Source organism: Dasypus novemcinctus, chromosome 17 (genome assembly GCF_030445035.2).
Source record: "Dasypus novemcinctus isolate mDasNov1 chromosome 17, mDasNov1.1.hap2, whole genome shotgun sequence".
Classification (NCBI taxonomy): domain Eukaryota; kingdom Metazoa; phylum Chordata; class Mammalia; order Cingulata; family Dasypodidae; genus Dasypus; species Dasypus novemcinctus.
In genome coordinates, this window is record NC_080689.1 from 7,554,723 (window position 1) to 7,575,768 (window position 21,046).

General features: G+C 48.3%; 1 protein-coding gene across 1 annotated transcript; it reads right to left on the bottom strand.

Moving 5' to 3' along the window:
• Window positions 1-9,038: 9,038 nt before the first annotated feature.
• Window positions 9,039-18,836, bottom strand: LOC139436810 (basic proline-rich protein-like). The gene is made up of 2 exons (XM_071208976.1): window positions 18,750-18,836; window positions 9,039-10,226 (listed from the first exon to the last, which is right to left on the bottom strand). The coding sequence occupies exons 1-2, from the start codon at window positions 18,834-18,836 to the stop codon at window positions 9,039-9,041; spliced, it is 1,275 nt and encodes a 424-aa protein (XP_071065077.1).
• Window positions 18,837-21,046: the final 2,210 nt, after the last annotated feature.

A 21,046-nucleotide genomic window follows, 5' to 3' on the forward strand; every position in this document is an offset into this window, starting at 1 on the left:
AGCATGTGTGCCCATGTGTTTCCATGTGTATGCCAGCACGTGTGCCTGTGTGTGCACCAGCACGTGTGCCCATGTGTATGCCAGCACGTGTGCCTGTGTGTATGCCAGCACGTGTGCCCGTGTGTGTTCCCATGTGTATGCCAGCACGTGTGCCCGTGTGTATGCCAGCATGTGTGCCCGTGTGTTCCCATGTGTATGCCAGCACGTGTGTCCGTGTGTATGCCAGCACGTGTGCCCGTGTGTGTTCCATGTGTATGCCAGCACGTGTGCCCGTGTGTACACCGGCAGTGTAAGAGAGCTGCTGCTGCTCTAGATTGTTAAAGACAACAGGCCCCTGCTGAGTGGAACTTGCCCCTCCCTGCTCTTCTGCTGGACAGGAAAGCCAATCTAGCAGAGGGTTGAGGTCTGCAGGATGAGGTTCAAGGGAAACTGGCAATATTTCCCTTCTTTCATCTCCTTTAAGTTCTTAAGAAGGCTTTTTGGAAACTTTAAGTTTAAAAAAAATGCTTTTTTAATGTTTTGTTCAGCAGGGTGTGTAGGTCTGCATGACCCAGCTGCTATCACCTGTATTTTAATTGTTCCCTTCTCTTTCCTTACCAGACCTTACTAAGTTCAAGGCCTGTATCTTACTCATTTTCGCATTCTTAGAATGTTGGACATATTACTCATCCTGACAGGATTTTAAGAGCTCACAAGGTATTTGTTGAGTGAATTCTTGGCATGGGTTAATTCCTCCTGATCTGAGAGGAAGACAGAAGAGGATTGTGTAATGGCCAAATCAAGAAAAGTACAGCAAGGAAACAGATGTGCCTCAAGCAGTTGGTGCCTGCCTACCACATGGAAGGTCCTGGGTTCGGTTCCCAGTGCCTCCTAAAGAAGATGAGCAAGACAGCAAGCAGACATGACAGGCTGGTGCGGCGAGCTGACACAAGATGATCCAACAAGGAAAAACCACCAAAGACACAACAAGCAGGGAGCAAACATAGCTCAAGCAATTCGGCGCCTCCCTCCCACAGGGGAATTCCTGGGTTCGGTTCCCAGTGCCTCCTAAAAAGAAGACAAACAGACACAGAGAGCACACAATAAACAGACACAGCAGACAGTGAGCACAAAACAAGGGGAGGGGGATAATTAAATAAAATAAATCTTAAAAAAAAAAAAGAATAATGCAGCAGAAGTGGATTTTAGGGACAGGACTAAGGCTAGATGGCAAAATAACTGATCATGAAATACTCGAGTAGGGAGAAGGAAAGAAAGTATGGGCAAGTTTGGCATTAAGCTAACATACAGGAAGAAGTCATAAGCTGTAAGGTAGGGTAGCATCTGTTATCCTTTAAATGTCAAGGAACAGTTTTATTGATTGTGATTTTTTTCTTTAAAAATGTTATGTATCACGCCAAATGTAAGCCATGGACCATAATTGGCAGTAATAGCTTGAAGATGTTCTATCATCATTTATAAAAAAGAAAAAAGGTTCCAAAACAACTCAAGGTGTTTGCAGTGGGGTGATATAGGGGAATCCTCTACGTTATGCACGATTGTTTCGTAAACTCACAACTTCTCTAATTTAAAAAAAAGCTGCATGGCTTGGGCCAATTTGAAGGGGGAAATGCTGCGTATCATTGTCACAATATTGCTTATGAAACAAGGAAAGCAGGTGTTACCTAATTCATTTAGTGATCTGCACTGGGAGACGGTTGCACTAGAGTTCAGATTTTCGTGCCTCGACTTGCCGACTGTGAGACTGTGGACAAAGTTCTCAGCTCTGTGAGCTTCACCTCCTCCCCTTGAAGGGCGATGAAAGAGCTGCTTTCCAGCGTTGTTTGTGAAGGTGAAATGGTACGCGATGATCAGAGGTGAGTGCCTGACACGAGCAGGTGCTCGGTGAATGTAGCTGCTATTTATTCCTGTTATCCTCAGCGGTGAGCTCTGCCATGAGTCGAACAGGCGGCCACTGGTCCTCCACAGCAGGTAGCACAACACACAGGTGTTTAGAAATACTTACTGCTTATTTCCTCTCAGGATTTAAAGAAAAAAAGCTTGGTGCTTTCTGCTTCTATTCCTAGGGTCTATTCATTTGGGGCCAGGGGCCCTAGCTGGCAAACTGATTTCCTCCACCTCACCGCCCGTGCTTTCTCTAATCCATCATGCATTCTGCCTCTAAATTAGTACCTACTAAAAGAAGACAGATTTGTTCTTTCCAAACACTATGGTACCATTTTCTGCAGGGGTCTAAAGGCGTGCTTGTTGGTGCCTAGTGGCTTGGATAAGCTGATACATGTCTTTCTAAATGAAATATACTGAATGCTTTTCTAAACGAAGACAACTCTCTTCCTTCTCGTTGTGAAGATTGGGTCTGTTCTCCGTCTTTGGTAGGTGGAAGGAATTCAATCCACCCTGGTGATGTGGAATAGTTATTTTAGTTATATAAATAGGGGCTGCCTTGCTGTGAATAAAATGTCAGATTTTGACTGCTGAGATTAAAGATAAGGTCCCAGATGAATAGCAGAAGGGTTATATTAGGGTTTTTAAAAAAATTTTATTTTATTTTTTTGTATTAGCTTTTATGTCTCCAAAACTACAGATTGATGCTGATGCTGAATATCCACTATCACATTCCCCGATACGTCAATTTAACTTCTCTCAAGGAGCTTTCTTAAATCCTGGTAGAGCCTGTGTTCTCTGCCTGCCTTTCCCTTTGTAAGCTACACAGCCTTTCAGGGCCTGGTCTCTTAAGTGACAAAATCCCCCAACTCCCTTTGATGAAGCAATGAAGAAAGGAGAATTATCCGAATAAACTAGAAGCCCAGCTGGCCTTTGGACCCTAGAACCGAAGTCCCCATGGGAAGCTAAACAAACAGCAAGCATGATGAGAATATTGGTTCACAATATATTGATTAATACCCCAGGTTTCAAAATAACTAACAATAGAAAATTTGGAAATGAGTACTCAGAATAAATGTCAAATAGGAAAAAAAACCAGGGGTATTGTCTTTTTAAAAAATGAATGTCAAAGAATAATGATCAAAACATTAAACACATGACCCTCATACACATCTAGAAAGTTTATTTAACACCTTAGTGAGAGATTCAGCAGGACATTAAAGCTGTTTCCAAACAAGTATACAAGAAATTAGTCGTAAAGGTACTCTGTCATGTCTTTGCTAAGACACAAAGGTGGTAAGTGTCCAAAGAGGGCTAGAAAACATTTTCATGAGTTCTTTTGCCGTTTGTATTTCTTCTTTGACAAAGGTCTATTCAAGTCTTTTGTCCATTTTAAAAATTGGCTCGCTTGTCTTTTTATGTGAGTTGTAGCATCTCTTTATATATCTGGATAATCAACCCTTATCAGATATGTGATTTCCAAATATTTTCTCCCATTAAGTCAGCTGCCTTTTCACCCTTTTGACAAATCCTTTGAGGGGCAAAAGTGTTTAATTTTGAGGAGGTCCCATTTATCTGTTTTCTCTTTTGTTGCTAAGAAACCACCACCAGTCACAAGATCTTTTAGATGCCTCCCTACATTTTCTTCTAGTAGTTTTATGGTCCTGGCTTTTATATTTAGGTCGTTGATAGATTTTTAGGTGTTTCTTGTGTAGGGTATGAGATAGGGGACCTCTTTCATTCTTTGGGTTATGGATATCCAGTTCTCCCAGCACCATTTGTTAAAGAGACTATTCTGTTTCATTAACGTGGACTTGGTAGGTTTGTTGAAAACCAGTTGGCCATAAAGTTGAGGGTTTATTTCTGGACTCTCAATTCTATCCCACTGATTGATGTGTCTATCTTTATGCCAATACCATGCTGTTTTGACCACTGTAGCTTTGTAATATGTTTCAAGTTCAGGCACTGATATTCCTTCCATATTACTCTTCTTTTTTTAGAATGCTTTTGCCTATTCAGGTACACTTTCCCTTCCATATAAATTTGGTAATTGCCTTTTCTGTTGGACTGTTGGAATTTTGAGTGGTATTTCACTGAATCTATTTTTTTAAATGTTCAACATCATCAGTGATTAGGGAAATCCAAATTAAAAACTACAATGAGATATCATTGCACACTTATTAGAATGGCCACTATTAAAAAGTCAGAAAACTACAAGTGTTGGAGAGGATGTGGAGAGATAGAAACATTTATTCACTGTTGGTGGGACTGTAGAATGGTACAGCCACTGGGAAGGACTGTTTGGCAGTTCCTAAGGAAGTTGAATATAGATTTGCCATGTTACCTGGCAATACCACTACTAGGTATATACCCAGAAGAACTGAGAGCAGTGATACAAACAGACATCTGCACACTGACGTTCACAGCAGCATTATTCCTGATTGCCAAAAAATGGAAACAACCCAGGTATCCATTAACAGGTGAATGGATAAGCAAACTGTGGTGTGTACACACAATGGAATATTATGCAGCTGTAAGAAGAAATGAAGTCATCAAACATATGACAACCTGAACGAATATGGAGGACATTATGTTCAGTGAAGCAAGCCAGACACAAAAGGACAAATATGATACAACTGTGCTATTATGCTATTATGAACTAAATATATTTTGTTAACTCATGGAATTAATAACTTGAATATGGGTTATTCATATTCAAAAATATAGAAGGAGGTTAGAGAATGGAAAGCTGAGGGTTAACTAGTGCAGAATTGGTAAAAAAAGGATGTGTGTTAATCTTTGGAAATGAATAGAAAAGGTGAAAGTTGAAGATAAGGCTTGTAATTAGCAGTGCTATTATATGGGTATAACAGTGGTTGAAAGGGAAAGTCTAAGGTCATGTAAATTACTAAAAGGAAGCTTTAAAATGTAACATGGGACTGTATAGCACAGTGAAACCTCATGTGAAATATGAATATGAATGATAGTGCATACATGGCTATTTTTTTTGACACTGAACAAATATATGTTAATGTTATGAAAGATGTTAATATCAAACCAAAAAACAAAACAAAACAAAACATTATGCTAACCAGACACAAAGCACTACATATTGTGTGATTCCATTTATATAATATATAAATATAAGTCAATTTGTATAGTTGAAATTAGATTAGTGGTTATATAGGGCTGGAGAAGGACTGCTAAGGAGTGTGGAGTTTTTCTTTTTGGAGTAATGAAATTGTTCTAAAACATTTTGTGGTGATGAATGCACAACATTGTGATTATACTAAAAGCCATTGACTATAACTTTGGATAGATCGGATGGTATGTAAATATATCTCAATAAAACTCCTTAAAAGTAAATAAATAAATAAGCAAGAATCACCAGAAATAGCAGCTATGTACAGCAGGGGAAGCATAGAGAGATTGAGAGGTGATAAATTTTTTGTTTGTCTGGTTTTTGCTTATTATTAATATTATTATTGAAATAATGAAAATGTTCTAATAATGATTGAAGTGATGAATGCACAACTGTGTGATTATACCATTCACTGTATACTTTGGATTGATTGTATGCTTTGCTAATATGTATCAGTAAAATTGATTTGTTTAAAGACTTAAAAATTGATAGATTTTCAAGTCATGGCACCTTCACCTAGAGAATCAAATAATTCTAGAGTGGGTCCGTTTAACAACGTCCCAAAATGATATTGAAAGGAAATACAATTTCCCTTTTGGCTCTTTCCCAGTTTTTGAATAATCTTTTACATGAATAACAAATACAACAAAATGTAAAAACAGACAAGCAACAATGCAAGATTAGGAAACTAAGTACGTATCAGAGAAACTGTCAGTCTTGAATTCCATTCTATGGAAATTTCCCAATTAGATTATTTACAAAATCTGTTCAATAATATTGAAACTATTTTATTGTCTCTTTCGATTTAGATATAGATTTTAAAAATCACAATAAAACTCATAATTAGTAAGTATTAATTAATTTAGACACAGGATTAAATTAAACATTGTACAATGTTTAATTGGGACATGGATCTGAGACACCACTAATTTTTTTCACAGAGGCTTAAATTAAGATTGGCAGGAGCTATTTTACACGTAGATAATTAATATATCTATTACCAACTATTCTGTCCTTTATGACAACAGAGCCAATGGAAATTTGACTCTGTTACATTTTCTTAGCTGTAATTCTGCTCTGGTTTAAATGTGACCTTTGCTCTCAGACACTCCCCAGCTCTTAGTCACCTGAAGATTCCCCAAATTATGTCAAATGAAGGAGGGATTATGGCTTCAAATTTAGGCAAATTATGGAAGAATATTCTACTATCTGTTTTTGGAAAACTTCACTCATATTTTATTTTCCCTCACTAGCTTTATTATTGTTACATTAAGAGAAAAAATATCCATAACCCAAAAAGAAAAGATTGAATAATTTCCAAAGAAGTATTTCAAGAAGTTACAAATCTATATGTGGTGCAGTGGATAATGGATGCAATAGTTAATCACCATTCTGGATTTTTGCTAGGGTAACTGATTTTAAAAAGTTGAAGTTCACTGAAAAAGAAATGCAAGGCTCTGGAAAATAGGGTAATTTTATTTAGAAATGCATGAAGTTCTTTGATAACAGAGCACGATTGGGGAAATGTCAGGACTTGAGATCCTGCCACAAGAACAAAGGTAAAGTGTTTTATGTCATGAAATGAAATAAAAATTTTAAAAGGCTAATTTCAGCAGCGTTACGGCTATTTTCCAGGAGATCACTTACAACTACACATCTGCAGCTGTGACCAGAATTTATCAGGTTTCCCTCGACCTCAGACAAGAAGTCAAAGAAGATTTCTGAGTGCCCACAAGATCCGAGACTACAGCCAACAATAATTTAAGAATTTCACCTAGAAAAGATTAGCAATAGGCTTTTAAAAGAGTGTGAAATGAAGTGTGAGTTTGTAGTCTTAAAAAAACAAACAGCCGTGCAAAGAAAGAACGTATCATTACTATTGTTGTCAACAGCCTCTAGGAGCCAGGTGGAAATCCTGCAAGTGTCTTAAATGCCAGGTGTGCAAACTCCCTCCCAAGCCCCTTGGTGAGGACTTGGTGAGCTCAGCTCCCCCTGCCCTGACACCCGAGCCAGGCCGCCTCAAGTTAACTTGGGTCCCTGCCTCCTCCTGTCCTTACCTTACGCACAAGTGGTGGGCAGATGACATATCTTCGGAGAAACTTTCCCTATCCCTGGTGAAAATTAGTTTTTCTCCCAACTACGCTTTTATAGGTCTTTCCTGTGGGGGAGTTTATCATGGCTGCTTGGTGGTACAAATGCCAGTATGTTCCTGGCACAAAGGAGTCGACCACAGACGTTTCTTGAGTTAAAGGTGAGTCATCTGGGAAGGCAGTCACTCTCATGATGCATTTTCGATAGAGGAAATTAGTCAGGCTGCGGTTTGATCATCGCGGCGCCTTAATCCTTTCAGATTCCGTTGCTAGAATTTTACGACGGTTTTTCTCTGACCCCGGATTCACGGGTCTTTTTGCAGCTGTTGGTGAGCGCCTACAAAACCCATTCGAGGCATGAATGGGTTTCGGGCAGTTAATAGACCCCTGTGGGTATTTTATTTCTGAACCCAAGAGCCATTCTAATACAGGGCCTTTTGCCACCTTGGGGAAAAACGTACCTGAAAGTCACTCTCATGCAAGTGGCATAATGAGAATGCAAGTGGCTTTGTGAAGAGGAGACTTCTTCTTTTTAGTGTCTAATTATCAGAACCAAATAGTCAAGTGGACGCCAAGCTGTGAAGATGAGGCCCCCAGCCTGGTCCAGTGGTTCCTGAAGGCCAGGACTAGGTATCATCATCGTACCCCAGAATATTAGCCCCCAAAGGCCCTTGAGGCATTTCAGCGTTGGGGTGCAGCGCCCGCACGTCCGGAGGCAGAGGCTCTGCTGCTCCTCTCCCTGCGGATGGACGTGGTTAGACACAGGCAGACAAGCGGGTGCCCTGGCTTTGGACACAGACCAGCGCACTTGGGAGGAACATCAAGGAAGAGAGCAGGTTTCCATTGCCCCCAACTAGAGACCACGCTCCAGGCCTGACGGGAGTGAAGGGGGAAAGAGCTCGCAGGACGGAGGGAGCATGTGGGGGCTACGCCGAAGAGAGCGACACTGTGCACGAGGCCCCCTGGCCCAGGGCCCCGTCTCCCCGCCTCGCGGCCTTGAGCTTTAGCTGCGTCCAGGCGCTCGCCTCTCCTGTTCCCAGCCCTCCTGAGGCGCCCCAAATACCTGAAAGCCCAAGAGAAGGCAGCCAGGGGACGCGGGGTGGGCGTCCCCGGGCCCCCAGCGCAGGGGTGCAAGGAGGCCCACCACCCGCGAGGGGTCGGGGCCGGGGGCAGGCAGGGTGGGAGTGGGGGAGGCGGGCGGGACGGGGGCCAAGCAAAGGCGCTGCGAGCCAGGGGAGGTCCAAGTGGGGCCCCGGACCAGCAGCGCCAGCGTCCCCAGGTGACTTATCATAAATGCGCATTCCTGGGCTCAGCCCTCGACCGTCTGAATTTAAAATGCTGAGGAGGGGCTCCAGCAAACTGTGGGGTTTTGTTTGTTTTATCACAGGCATTGTAAGTTTACAGAAAAGTCATGCAGAAAGTAGAGTTCCTAGAGGCGCCTCCCAGTTTTCCCTATTAGTGACACTTTGCATTAGAGTGGTGATTTTGCTATAGTTGATGAAACAATTACATTACTAACTGAAGTCCATAGCTTACCTTAAAGTTCTGTTTGTTAAAATCTCCACTAACTTACATATAATCTAAGACTTTCCGTTTTATCAGGTTTCAAATATGCAGTTCCGTGGTGCTATTGACATTCACGACCTTCTGCCACCAGCACCACCACCCACCACCTAAGCTTCTTCATCACCCCACGCAGGAGATCTGCACCCGTGAGGCATCGGCTCCCCGTGCCCCACGGCCACTTGACGAATTTGCGGGTTGTACCTATTTCCTATCAGCGAGCTCATAAAAATTGTCCTGTGGGGTCTGGCGTATTTCCCTCCACACATGCCTTCAGGTTTCGTCCATGTTGCCGTGTGTGTCGGCGTCATTCGTTTTCATGGTGGGATAATCTGCCGAATGGATGTGCCACGTTGTGCTCAGCCGCTCACCTGCTCAGCAAACTCGGCCTTAACCGACTGTGCGGAGGCCTGGGCTGGGGGCGGCCTGGCGTGTTCGGGGGCCCTGGGCTGGGGGGGCGGCCTGGCGTGTCGGGGGCCCTGGGCTGGGGGCGGCCTGGCGTGTTGGGGGCCCTGGGCTGGGGGGGCGGCCTGGCGTGTTGGGGGCCCTGGGCTGGCGGGCGGCCTGGCGTGTTGGGGGCCCTGGGCTGGGGGGTGGCCTGGCGTGTTGGGGGCCCTGGGCTGGGGGGCGGCCTGGCGTGTTTGGGGGCCCTGGGCTGGGGGGCGGCCTGGCGTGTTCGGGGGCCCTGGGCTGGTGGGCGGCCTGGCGTGTTGGGGGCCCTGGGCTGGCGGGCGGCCTGGCGTGTTGGGGGCCCTGGGCTGGGGGGCGGCCTGGCGTGTTGGGGGCCCTGGGCTGGCGGGCGGCCTGGCGTGTTTGGGGGCCCTGGGCTGGGGGGCGGCCTGGCGTGTTCGGGGGCCCTGGGCTGGCGGGCGGCCTGGCGTGTTGGGGGCCCTGGGCTGGCGGGCGGCCTGGCGTGTCGGGGGCCCTGGGCTGGGGGGCGGCCTGGCGTGTCGGGGGCCCTGGGCTGGTGGGCGGCCTGGCGTGTTCGGGGGCCCTGGGCTGGGGGCGGCCTGGCGTGTTCGGGGGCCCTGGGCTGGCGGGCGGCCTGGCGTGTTTGGGGGCCCTGGGCTGGCGGGCGGCCTGGCGTGTTCGGGGGCCCTGGGCTGGCGGGCGGCCTGGCGTGTCGGGGGCCCTGGGCTGGGGGGCGGCCTGGCGTGTTGGGGGCCTTGGGCTGGGGGGCGGCCTGGCGTGTTGGGGGCCCTGGGCTGGCGGGCGGCCTGGCGTGTTTGGGGGCCCTGGGCTGGCGGGCGGCCTGGCGTGTCGGGGGCCCTGGGCTGGCGGGCGGCCTGGCGTGTTGGGGGCCCTGGGCTGGGGGGCGGCCTGGCGTGTTGGGGGCCCTGGGCTGGGGGGCGGCCTGGCGTGTTGGGGGCCCTGGGCTGGCGGGCGGCCTGGCGTGTTGGGGGCCCTGGGCTGGGGGGCGGCCTGGCGTGTTGGGGGCCCTGGGCTGGCGGGCGGCCTGGCGTGTTGGGGGCCCTGGGCTGGGGGGCGGCCTGGCGTGTTGGGGGCCCTGGGCTGGCGGGCGGCCTGGCGTGTTCGGGGGCCCTGGGCTGGGGGGCGGCCTGGCGTGTTCGGGGGCTGGTGTCCCCCTTCCTGGCCGCCCTCGGAAGGCCGTGCGCCCTGCCCGGCCGCCCACGATCCTGGGCGCGGTGACCAGGCCCTCCGCTCCTCTCCCTGTTCCAAAAGTGCTGTCTGCTTCTCTCCCTCCCCTCCTCCGAGCACTCCTTCTCCTCTCTATCTGAGGAAAGAGGCTTAATTTTCCGTTTTCTTATTTCCCTTAATTTCCTTCCTTCTCAAACAAACCAAAACACTCACAAGCTCCTTCCCACAGCCTTCCGGAAGGAATACTTGCGGCTCATGCTCCTTGAGGCAAGGCTGCGTCCCCCGAACAGCTGGAGAACTGCACTCCCCGCGGGCCCCGGCGCCACCCCACGCCCCGAAGCAGTCAGAGCCCCCCTGCCGCCCCCTGATGCGCCGTGACTCGGGAATCCTGGGAGGGCAGCCACCGTGTTCCTGGGGCTGCTTTCTTCTGAGGACCAGCAGATCTGTGGCTTAGAAACACCCTAAGTCCACCGCTCCAATCTGTCACTTTTTAAAAAGTTTTATTGGATTCTTCTAGTGCAATAAAAAAAGACACATGTGTGTGCAGAATTTAAAAATAAGTAACTTATAAATTAACATAAGCTAACAATAAGTTAAAGTAAGTACAAGTAATAAAATTTGCAAGTAAACTCATCCCCAAGCTTCTTTGGTGCAGCTTTCTCGACAGTGCCCCAAAGAGAGCCGGGAGGAAAGTGCCAGGCCCGTCTGTGACCGTGGAGACCCTCAGGGAACGCGGCTGAGGAGGAGCTCCGCGTGGCCGTCAGCTGGGCCTTGCTGGCTCCCCCGGCAGAGCTGGGTGGATGGAGATCACCCCCTGGAAGGTAAGTCCGTCCTGCCCAGCAGAGTGAGCACGGAAGTAGTGTGGGGGGAGCTTGGGGCAAGGGGCCAGCTTCCCAGAGCAGAGCTGCTCGGACGGCGCCTGTCCTGCGGGCCGTAGGGACCGCCGAGCACAGCGGTCCACCTGGACCTGGCGGGGCCTTCTGTAATTGGGAGCGGGTTGGGTCATCTGGTTCCACTGTAACCAGGTGGGGAGAAAGGGGGGGATGGAGGAATGGTGCCCAGACGGTCTCTGGTTTAAGGGCTGCCACTTAATCCCTCTCCTCGGGCTTTTCTTCTTGTAATGCTCTGCATCCTCTGCTCAAATCCTTACTAGAATTCCCATTTGTGGGGATATGTTCATGGGGAGCTTGGACTCAAAGAAGTCAAAGAGATGGAGATGGGCAGAAATTTTCGTTTAAGGAAGCTTTTCTTTGCAGCTAAACCAGCAGGACATTTGAGGCAGTCTGGGACCCAGAAGCTAAGCAGGCTGACTTGCCAGGGGCAAGCGAGGCACAGCCCTGCAGCCTGTTCAGGCTGCCTGAACACCAAGGCTGCAGCACAGGCCCAGATACCTTCCTCATCATTTGGCAGGTATTTGCTAAATACCTGCCGGTGCCAGGCACTGTACATGGAGTACAATGGAAAATGAAGCATGGTCTCTAGACTCAGGGGGCTGAAAGTGGGGGACCCGGGCAAGTAAAGAAGCAGTGTCGGGGAAGCAGATGTGGCTCAAGTGATTGGGCTCCCGCCTACCACACGGGAGGTCCGTGGTTCGGTTCCTGGCATCTCCTAAAGAAGACAGCAAGCTGGCGTGACGGGCAGGCATGGCAAGCTGATACAAGATGACGCAACAAGAGATACAAGAAGAAAATAATAGTGAGAGGCCCAACAAAGCAGGGAGCAGAGGTTCCCAGTGCCTCCTAAAGAGGACGAGCAGGACAGTGAGCTGGCACGGCGGGCAGACGCGGCGAGCTGATGCAACAAGATGACGCAACAAGAGACCCAAGAGAAGGGAAGCAGGTTTGGCTCACCTGATAGAGTGTCCACCTACCACCTGAGAGGTCCAGGATTCAAACCCCGGGCCTCCTGACCTGTGTGGAGCTGGCCCATGTGCAGTGCTGATGTGCACAAGGAGTGCCCTGCCACGCAGGGGTGTGCCCCACGCAGGGGAGCCCCACACACAAGGAGTGTGACCCATAAGGAGAGTTGCCCCATGCGAAAAAGGTGCAGCCTGCCCAGGAGTGATGCCGCACCCATGGAGGACTGACAAAGCAAGATGACACAGCAAAAAAGAGATGCAGTTTCCCAGTGTCGCTGACAAGAATGCAAGCAGACACAGAAGAACACACAGCGAATGGACACAGAGAGCAGACAACTGGCAGGGGTGGGGGGAAGGGGAGAGTATAATAAATAAAATAAATCTTAAAAAAAAAAAAAAGAGAGACCCAAGAGGAAAAACATAACGAGAGACACAACAAAGCAGGGAACGGAGGTGGCTTAAATGATTAGGCACCTACCTCCCACATCAGAGGTCCTGGGTTCAATCCCCAGTGCGTCCTAAAGAAACAAGACGAACAGACACAGCAAATGGAAACAACAAGGAGGTGGGGAGAAAGAAATAAATAAAAGAAATTAAATAAATCTTTTTTTTTAAAAAAAAAGCAGTGCCATAACCATAGAGGTGAAACTCCCAGTTTCCTAACATTTGCTTTTTTCACACGCATTCAGTCTTTCGATCCATGTAAATGCTTATGTGGCCCGAGGCGCTGTGCTGAGACTTGAGCACTGGGGGTTGGGTGGAGCCTAGGACGGAGGGAGCTCAGGACCACCCAGGCTCAAAGGAGCAGGCTAGTTAGCACAGCTGTTGAATGCTCAGGCGCGAGGCGAAACCCTAGCGCAGGAGCTCTTACGCAGGCCACGACACCTGCACCAGGTCGGAGGGACTTCAGCGGGGTGGTATTTTAGCAAAATCAGAACTGCTTTGGGCAGAAGCAAAACTGATTACCTCGTTCCCTCCCTTCTCTCCCCTAAGACGATTTGGTCTTTGCCTGCTCGGCTTCTCTTCTGCTCTCGTCTCTTCTAAATACATAAGTGCCTTTTATTTTTAAAGATTTATTTACTTTTATTTATTTCTCTCTCTCCCCCACCCTCCCCAGTTGTCTGCTCTCTGTGTCCATTAGCTGTTGTTCTTTTGTGACCGCTTCTATCCTCAGAGGCCCAGGAATCTGTGTTTCTTTTTGTTGCGTCATCTTGCTGTGTCAGCTCTCCGTGTGGGTGGCACCACTCCTGGGCAGGCTGCACTTTCTTTCGCGCTGGGCGGCTCTCCTCATGGGGCGCACTCCTTGCGCGTGGGGCTCCCTACGTGGGGGACACCCCTGTGTGGCAGGGCACTCCTTGCGCGCATCAGCACTGCGCATGGGCCAGCTCCACACGGGTCAAGGAGGCCTGGGGTTTGAACCGCGGACCTCCCATGTGGTAGGCAGATGCCCTATCCACTGGGCCAAGTCCGCTTCCCCGTAACTGCCTTTTTACAGCCAGTTCTTGGATTTTTCTAAGATGCTGAATGGGAGGTAAAGGCTGTAGGGACAGATGGAAATGGAGAAGGTTTCTGAGGCAGGCCCTGGGCTCTCCCTGGTGGGAAACAAGTGATGGGAGAGAGAAGCACCCAAACTCCAGAGAAGCTCTGCACCTCTGCAGAGGCCAGAGGCTGGGGGGAGATGGGGCGGGGGGAGCACGGAGCGTTCTGCAAGGCAGGCTGCTGAGGTGTGTGGTGGAAGCGTGGTCACAGTGAGAACCCCCAGACAGTTTCAGCGGCTGAGAGAACTGGAGAGGCCAGGAAGGGGGCTTTTAAGAGGTGCTCTGAGGTTGGTGGTTCTCCAGAGTGCTCTGGAGATTCCTGGGGAAGTCTCAGGGCAGGTGCCCTGAAAGGTTCAGTGTGTTTTCAGAATAATTTTAAGTGTTTTTTCACTCTCATTCCTACAAAAGGGTACAGTGAGGTTTTCCAGAAGCCGCATGATGTGTGATATTACCACTGGCTGAGTACAGAGGCAACTATGAGAATCCAGCTGTCTTCTATGAAGCCAAAACAGATTTGCAAAAAAAAAATTCTATTCTTCTCATTAACGTGTTTTTTTTGCTCTCTCTGGTTGTGTCACCATCTCTTTGGTGCGCTGCTTCGTCGCGCTGCCTCTCAGCGCTGGTCTCGGACGCCTTTTTTCTTTTTTACCAGGAGGTCCCAGGGATCAAACCCAGGTCCTCCATGTGGTAAATGGGAGCTCAATTGCTTGAGCCACAGCTGCTTCCCTAAAGTTTTTTTTAACAGAGCATCTTTTACCATAAAAATGTGTTATTTGTCTTGACTAATGAATTGGTTATTATTTTTAAATGAATAAATCGATAATTTTTTTATCCTCAGTTTTTCTTCCAATAGGGCAAACACTGACAGAACGCACAGAAACAGAAGCTCTCAGGGGACCTCCATAATTTTGAAGAAAGAGTCCAAAAGTTTGAGAGCTCAGGTGTAAGTCATAAAACTGCATCCCTTTCACGCTTTTTGAGGGATCCAAGTAAAAACAGACTCTTGAGTCTTAAAATCAACTACAGGAATTCAGTAGGGGGTTGGGGGGAGCTGCTAAAATTGCCAATCAGCTAAACATATATTTTTAAAACCCTAAAGGTTTAAGTCCTTTTTAAATTTTGTTTTCTGAATTGAATAGAATGTAATTTTCTCACCTCAATATTTCATCAACCATTTTCCCTGGACATTCCATGGTATGTATTCTCTGAAGCCCAGATCCTTCATCTCTGTTCCAACTTTCACACAGAAATAGCCAAATTGGTAAATTTCAGCTAAGTACTAGGAAGCTCTCACCTGTTGTGGGCTGGCTGGTTTTGACCCCAACTCAAGCTATCCTTTCTGATGCCCCAGGGGAAGCATGATAGTCAAATTCTATGACTATCTATATTATCAAAATTAAAATCTCTTTATATAGTCAAAAGTCCATGAGATCTTCGATAAAGATCTTGTCTCCAATCAAACAAAATTCTCTTACTGCAACGAATTTGCATCCCCCCCCTAGAATTTATCATAGCAGCCTTGATTCATTGCTAAATCATCGTGATCATTTTGATAAGAGACTGATGCTTGATATAATCTCCCCCTATGATTTGTAGGCTGGGAACGTTAATGGATGTCAACCTTAAAACCTTGGCACCCTTGTGCCAAAGGGGATGGGGGTGTCCAGTCCTCTGCCCGCATGCCCAGTGGATGCCCAGTGTGGAGTCCCTTCTCAGGCAGTGCCGGTGAGCACCTCATGGGGTTGTCCAGCTTGGAAGCCCCGGGTGTTGGCGCAGCTCCAGGAGTGCCATTTGCTTGAGTACCCACAGTCATGATGAGAAAAAAAATAGAAAGACATTCAGTTCTCATTAGAATCAATTAGTCACTGGGCGTGAGGGGCAAGCGGGCGGAATATACCGGGCGGCCCGTCCCCAGTTAGAAGAAAGCTCATCGACAAGAGGAGAGCCTGTACATCCTGGGATGGTGCGACAGTAAGGTCCTTCCTGCCACAGCTGGAGAGGGATCTGCTGGAAGGTTCCTGTGGGCCAGCAACGTCGCCGGGTGGGGCAATGCCAAGTGTTCTCCAAGGGGTCCCAACCAAGCAGTACACCCCTTGAGGAGGCAGAGCCGCCGAGGGACGCGAGCAAGAAGGCTTCTCGCACCTCCACAAAGGTACTTCTACACACGCCTGTGTCCCTGGGACAGTCCTGCCAATGAGCAGTGCGCCCCGTTAGTGGGATGTTGGCTAAAGAAAGAAGAGACTTCAACAGCAAGAAGGAGCAGGGAGGGTAGCCCAGTGCAAGTGAGGGCCTGTGGGGGTCTGGAGATGGAGGGAAGGCAGAGAGGAGGGGGAGCTGAGGATGACGAAACAAGGCTACGGCAGCTCTGATGGGAAAGGACAAAGATGGGAAAGCTGAGGCGAGGGGCTGAGGATGGATGGCAACTGAGTTGGGAAGAGGGTGGGGGGGGGGGTATGGATTATTCCAAGGCTTCCTTTAAGAGCTGGTTATAAAGCATGGGGGAGAACAGATGTGGCTCGAGTGGCTGAGCACCCGCCTCCCACTTGGGAGGTCCTGGTGCCTCCTGAAAAAAACAGAAATGAACGACAAGCAAAATAAAGGAGAAAACCAACTCAGGGAAGCCGATGTGGCTCAGTGTTTGAGCATTGGCTTCCCACACATGAAGTCCTGGGTTCAATCTCCGGTCCCTGGTACTTAAAAAAAAAAAGCTTGGGGAAGGTCAGAGGGTGTCACATCAGGAAGGACCACACAGGGCATCCAGGAATATGCAGTTAAATGTTTAGGAAGCCATGTTAAAAAATCAGGGAAGGCCAGGGATGGAGACTTCAAGGGGACCACTGGAGAGCTTGATGTGTGTACCTGGAGTTGAGGAACACCGGGTGCTGACTCCTGACTCCCCCTGGCAAGAGGCGAGGGATGAGCCTGCCCAAGCCTGGACCGGATGACTTGGATGATCTCAAAAGAGATTCTACTCTAGAGGACTGCCTCAAGGGGTAAATGAACCCCAACCCTCTAGCAGGCTAGGGAGCTGGGGTCAGGGTGTGGGGTGAGTGTGCTTGTGGGGATGTTTCTAAAAGTGGGGGAAGTAGAAGAGAGCTTAAAGCTCCCTTCTGTGTGGGGTGAGTGTGCTTGTGGGGATGTTTTTAAAAGTGGGGGAAGTAGAAGAGAGCTTAAAGCTCCCTTCTGTGTGGGGTGAGTGTGCTTGTGGGGATGTTTTTAAAAGTGGGGGAAGTAGAAGAGAGCTTAAAGCTCCCTTCTGCTTGTGTCACTTGACAGGGGGCCCAGCAGCTCCCATTCAAATCAAATTCTCTAGGAGTCCACGGTGTCCCTGGCAAGGAAGCCTTGTGGTTGGGAAAGAGCACAGGAGACCTGGAACAGTGGGGAAGTCCTAGCTCCACCCCACCTGACCTCCCTCCTCACTCCCTGTTGTGTATCATGTCTTTGATTTGCTTCTTTTAATCTTTAAATGAATGGGACTTGCTTTTGGTGAAACTGTGGGCTAGTCGAGGCCGGACTCTGCAGCTCCTTTTCTTCACCCCTTCACACCTTTTGGCGTCTTCTCCCACCTCCCATTCTCCTTCCCTGCGAGTTTAATCTTTAATCCCGTGGATGATATGGAAACTGCCCACATCCTCCCACACAGCCCTGCCTCCCAGGACGTTCTCTCCCAGCCCTAACGTTTACACACTAACAGAGAGCCAGTTAGACTACTGGTCTCCAGCTCTGAAACCTTGATAGGAAAGTACCCAAATCAGAGAGTCGCTGTGAGGATTAAATTAGAGAATCAGTAGCACCTACGGAGCACTCCACAAATGTTATCTATTATTAATAGTATTTGGACTTGAATCTAAAAATATTAATAAGCATATTCAGGATCATCTAGGAAACCAAGCATTGCCCAAAGGTTTCAGTGAGTGCATTTTCGTATGTGCCAAGGTATTACTGGAAGAGATGACAGTTATCAAAGTATCAAAGTAGGAGTTCTGGGACACAGTCTCCAGGGTCACCAGATTCACCTAATGAGAAATATTGCTCTCCTGAAAGAGCAATGCCTTCAAACAACATATTCCTGGGTACAGCCACAATGTCCCGTAATGGTGGCCTGTGTCACGGACACCAGAAAATGTGACCACGGTCGCTGTGAATACAGATGTGCCACGACTGTGCTGTGCGAGGAGTGCCAGCCTGTCCTGGGCTCCCTGACGCTCTGAAGCAAGTGTGGGAAAAACGACTCTCTCATGAACAGTGCGACCCGTGCTTTAATTTAAAGGAAAACTTGGGGAGGGAGAGTGTACTCAGCACCGGACACCGCAGTGTACAACCTCCAAGGTCTTTTCCAGCACGACCTTCACAAGGTCTGAAATAACGTCACAGCACAGAGGTCGACGCTGACAACCTGAACAGCACATTATGCATAAGTATGAGGTCAATTAGGAGTTCTTTTTGGACATAGTTTTGCAGCCTTTTGTCGAGGATATGGATGGATTCTAGCTTGTGATCTTGTTAAGAATTTTTCCAGAAAATGTATAAAAGCTGTGGCCAACACGCAGCCTTAAAGTCTCCTCCAAAAAGGGGAAGGCTGCACGCCCAGCACCCTGGGCTGGCGTTTCTGCCCTGCTGCCGTCTTCCTGCCTGTTCTGGGAAGCGCCTCCTCTCGCTGGGCCCTCTCCTTGGGTCCCGAGTGCTCGGTGACTTACACAGGGGGCAGCCCACCCCCGGGGCAGGCAGTAAGGGATGGACCGTCTGCACCAACTTGAAAAAGAACTGACTGGAAGTTGGCCTGCTAGTCACGCTCTGCAATTCTGTACAAAGTCAGTGGTAAAACATTCTTCCTTTCCTCCGAAGTATTTTTTTGGTCTACATTTTAAACAATGGTTGCGGTTACTATAGATTTTTTAAAATATTTATGTAAACTTTAAGTGAGCGTATTTGGGTTACTTATCCCGTGTATTAATTTTTGATTGCCACATAACAAATTCCCACAAGACGACACCCATTCCTTGGCTCGCGGTTGGGTGGCTCAGCCGGTTCTCTGCTCTGGGCTTCGAAGGCTGAAGTCAAATTGTCGGCCAGGCCGAGTTCTCATCCACAGGCTTGTTCTTGCTGGCGGAATTCAGTCCCTCGTAGTTGCGAGACTGACACACCGTCTCCTTGCTGGCCATAGCCAGAGGAGCTCCCAGTCCCTGGGGCCACCAGCCTTCCTGGCCATGGTGGCCAGGCCACCTGGAAACCAGCCCTGGAGCATCACAACTCCTGCCCGGACCCCTGACTCCCTGTGTCCCTGCCCTCTAGGCCCAGCTCTGAGGGCTCGTGTGGTCAGGGCAGGCCAGCCTGGATGAGCTCCCTAACAAGCTCGGCTGATGTGGGGCCTTGGCCACAGTTGCAAAGTCCCTGGCAGCAGTGCCGGGGTAGATCCCACCGGATAACTGGGAGGACAAGTGTGCATGCCACGGGCTGGGAATCTCGGGGGCTAGCTCGGAATTCCGCTTACCACACCCATTAAAAAACACTGACTTTTACATGCAAGTTAATTCATAGATAACTCAGGAAAGAACTTCTAGTTATACAGTTCTCACCCCCATCCCAGGAGTGTGGTCTCAGCTACACCCATTCCTTTTGAAACTAAGTTCACTTCAAGCTCATGTCTCCCTCCTCCGTGGAATTTTATCTTTCTGCCTTTAAACAGTAGATTTGAAATAAACAGTAGAGGGATTGTGAAGGTGAAGGTGAATCGAGTTACTTCAATTCTATCATTCTGTGTGATCGCTTCGCTCTTATTTATGTTTAAAATTTAAAACAGTAAAACAGAAGGTTATGTTTGTTATGTGAAAATTAAAATTCATACATGAAATATTTGGGTTAATTTGATTAATACATTTTTTTTAAGATTTATTTTTTATTCATTTCTCTTCCCTTCCTCCCGCTCCCCCATCTGCTCTCTGTGTCCCTTCGCCGTGTGTTCTTCTGTGTCCTCTTGCATTCTTGTCAGCGGCACCAGGAATCTGTGTCTCTTTTTGTTATGTCATCTTGCTGTGTCAGCTTTTCATGTGTGCAGCATCACTCCTGAGCAGGGTGCATTTTTTTCACACAGGGTGGCTCTCCTTATGGGGCACATTCCTTGCTCCTGGGGCTCCCCTACATGGGGGACACCCCTGCATGGCATGGCACCCCTTGTGCGCATCAGCACTGCATGTGGGCCAGCTCATCACACAGGTCAGGAGGCCCTGGGTTTGAACCGTGGACCTCCCATGTGGTAGGCAGACACTCTTTCAGTTGAGCCAAATCTACTTTCCTTGATTAATATTTTAAAATTTGAGTATTTGAAATTGATATTTATTTTTCTACTCCTCTTCATTCTATTTAATTAGTAATACACTTTAATATTATTTGTCACTGGGACAGATCAGTCTTTAGGTATCAGGTTTTTCCCCTTTTTGAAAAAATACATTAATGTAATTAAAAAGCACTACTCCATTACTTCTTTTGTTGTACTGACTATTTATTTTATATTTTATGTTTTACCATCATGAATATAGATACAGAATTCAATGAAAGAAAAATTTTATTGCTCTTTTCTTACTTTATTTTTTTAATTTATTGCCCTCCATTTTGCCCCACCCCCACCCCCATTGTCTGCTCCCTGGGTCCATTCACTGTGTGTTCTTCTGTGTCTGCTTAGATTCTTGTCAGCAGCACCGGGAATCTGTGTCTCTTTGCTGCATCATCTTGCTGCGTCAGCTCTCCCTCTGTGTGGTCCCACTCCTGGGCAGGCTGCACTTTTTTTGTGTGGGGCGGCTCTCTTTATGGGGTGCACTCCTTTCATGTGGGGCACCTCTATGCGGGGACACCCCTACGCAGCGTCCCACCCCTGTGTGGCACAGCCCTCCTTGCGCACATCAGCACTGTGCCTGGCCCAGCTCACCACACGGGTCAGGAGGCCCTGGCTTTGAACCCTGGACCTCCCATGTGGTAGGCGGATGCTCTATCAGTTGGTCCAAATCCACTTCCCTTTTCTTACATTACTGATGTTTATATCATTTCATGATTATTACAGAAAAACAATTTGTTGTGAAGGCAGGTATGGTTAAAAGCATAATCTGCTCTGGGCAGCCTGCAAGGGCTGACATCTCCTGCCTGCTGTGCTCCGGGGACTGTGGTAAGTGCTTTGTGTACATTCTCTCATTAATCCTCACAAAAGCGTCTGACAGAGGGGAAAATCAGCCCAGAGTCACAGGCTCCCAAGTGGAGAAGCTGGTACTCAAACTCATGCCAAGCCCGTTAGCTGCTCGAGGCCGCTCAGGGTGTCCTGCGAAAGGCCTTGTTTTGCTGGAAGCAACACCTTTTTATCCTCTTGACCCTGCGCCGGTGCTGG

Coding starts and splice junctions, on each gene's coding strand:
- LOC139436810 (XM_071208976.1), bottom strand. CDS start 18,836: ATGGCCAGCAAGGAGACGGTGTGTCAGTCTCGCAACTACGAGGGACTG. Junction 10,227..18,749: donor AGCCTGTGGATGAGAACTCG/GCCTGGCCGACA, acceptor GCCGCCCCCCAG/CCCAGGGCCCCCGAACACGC.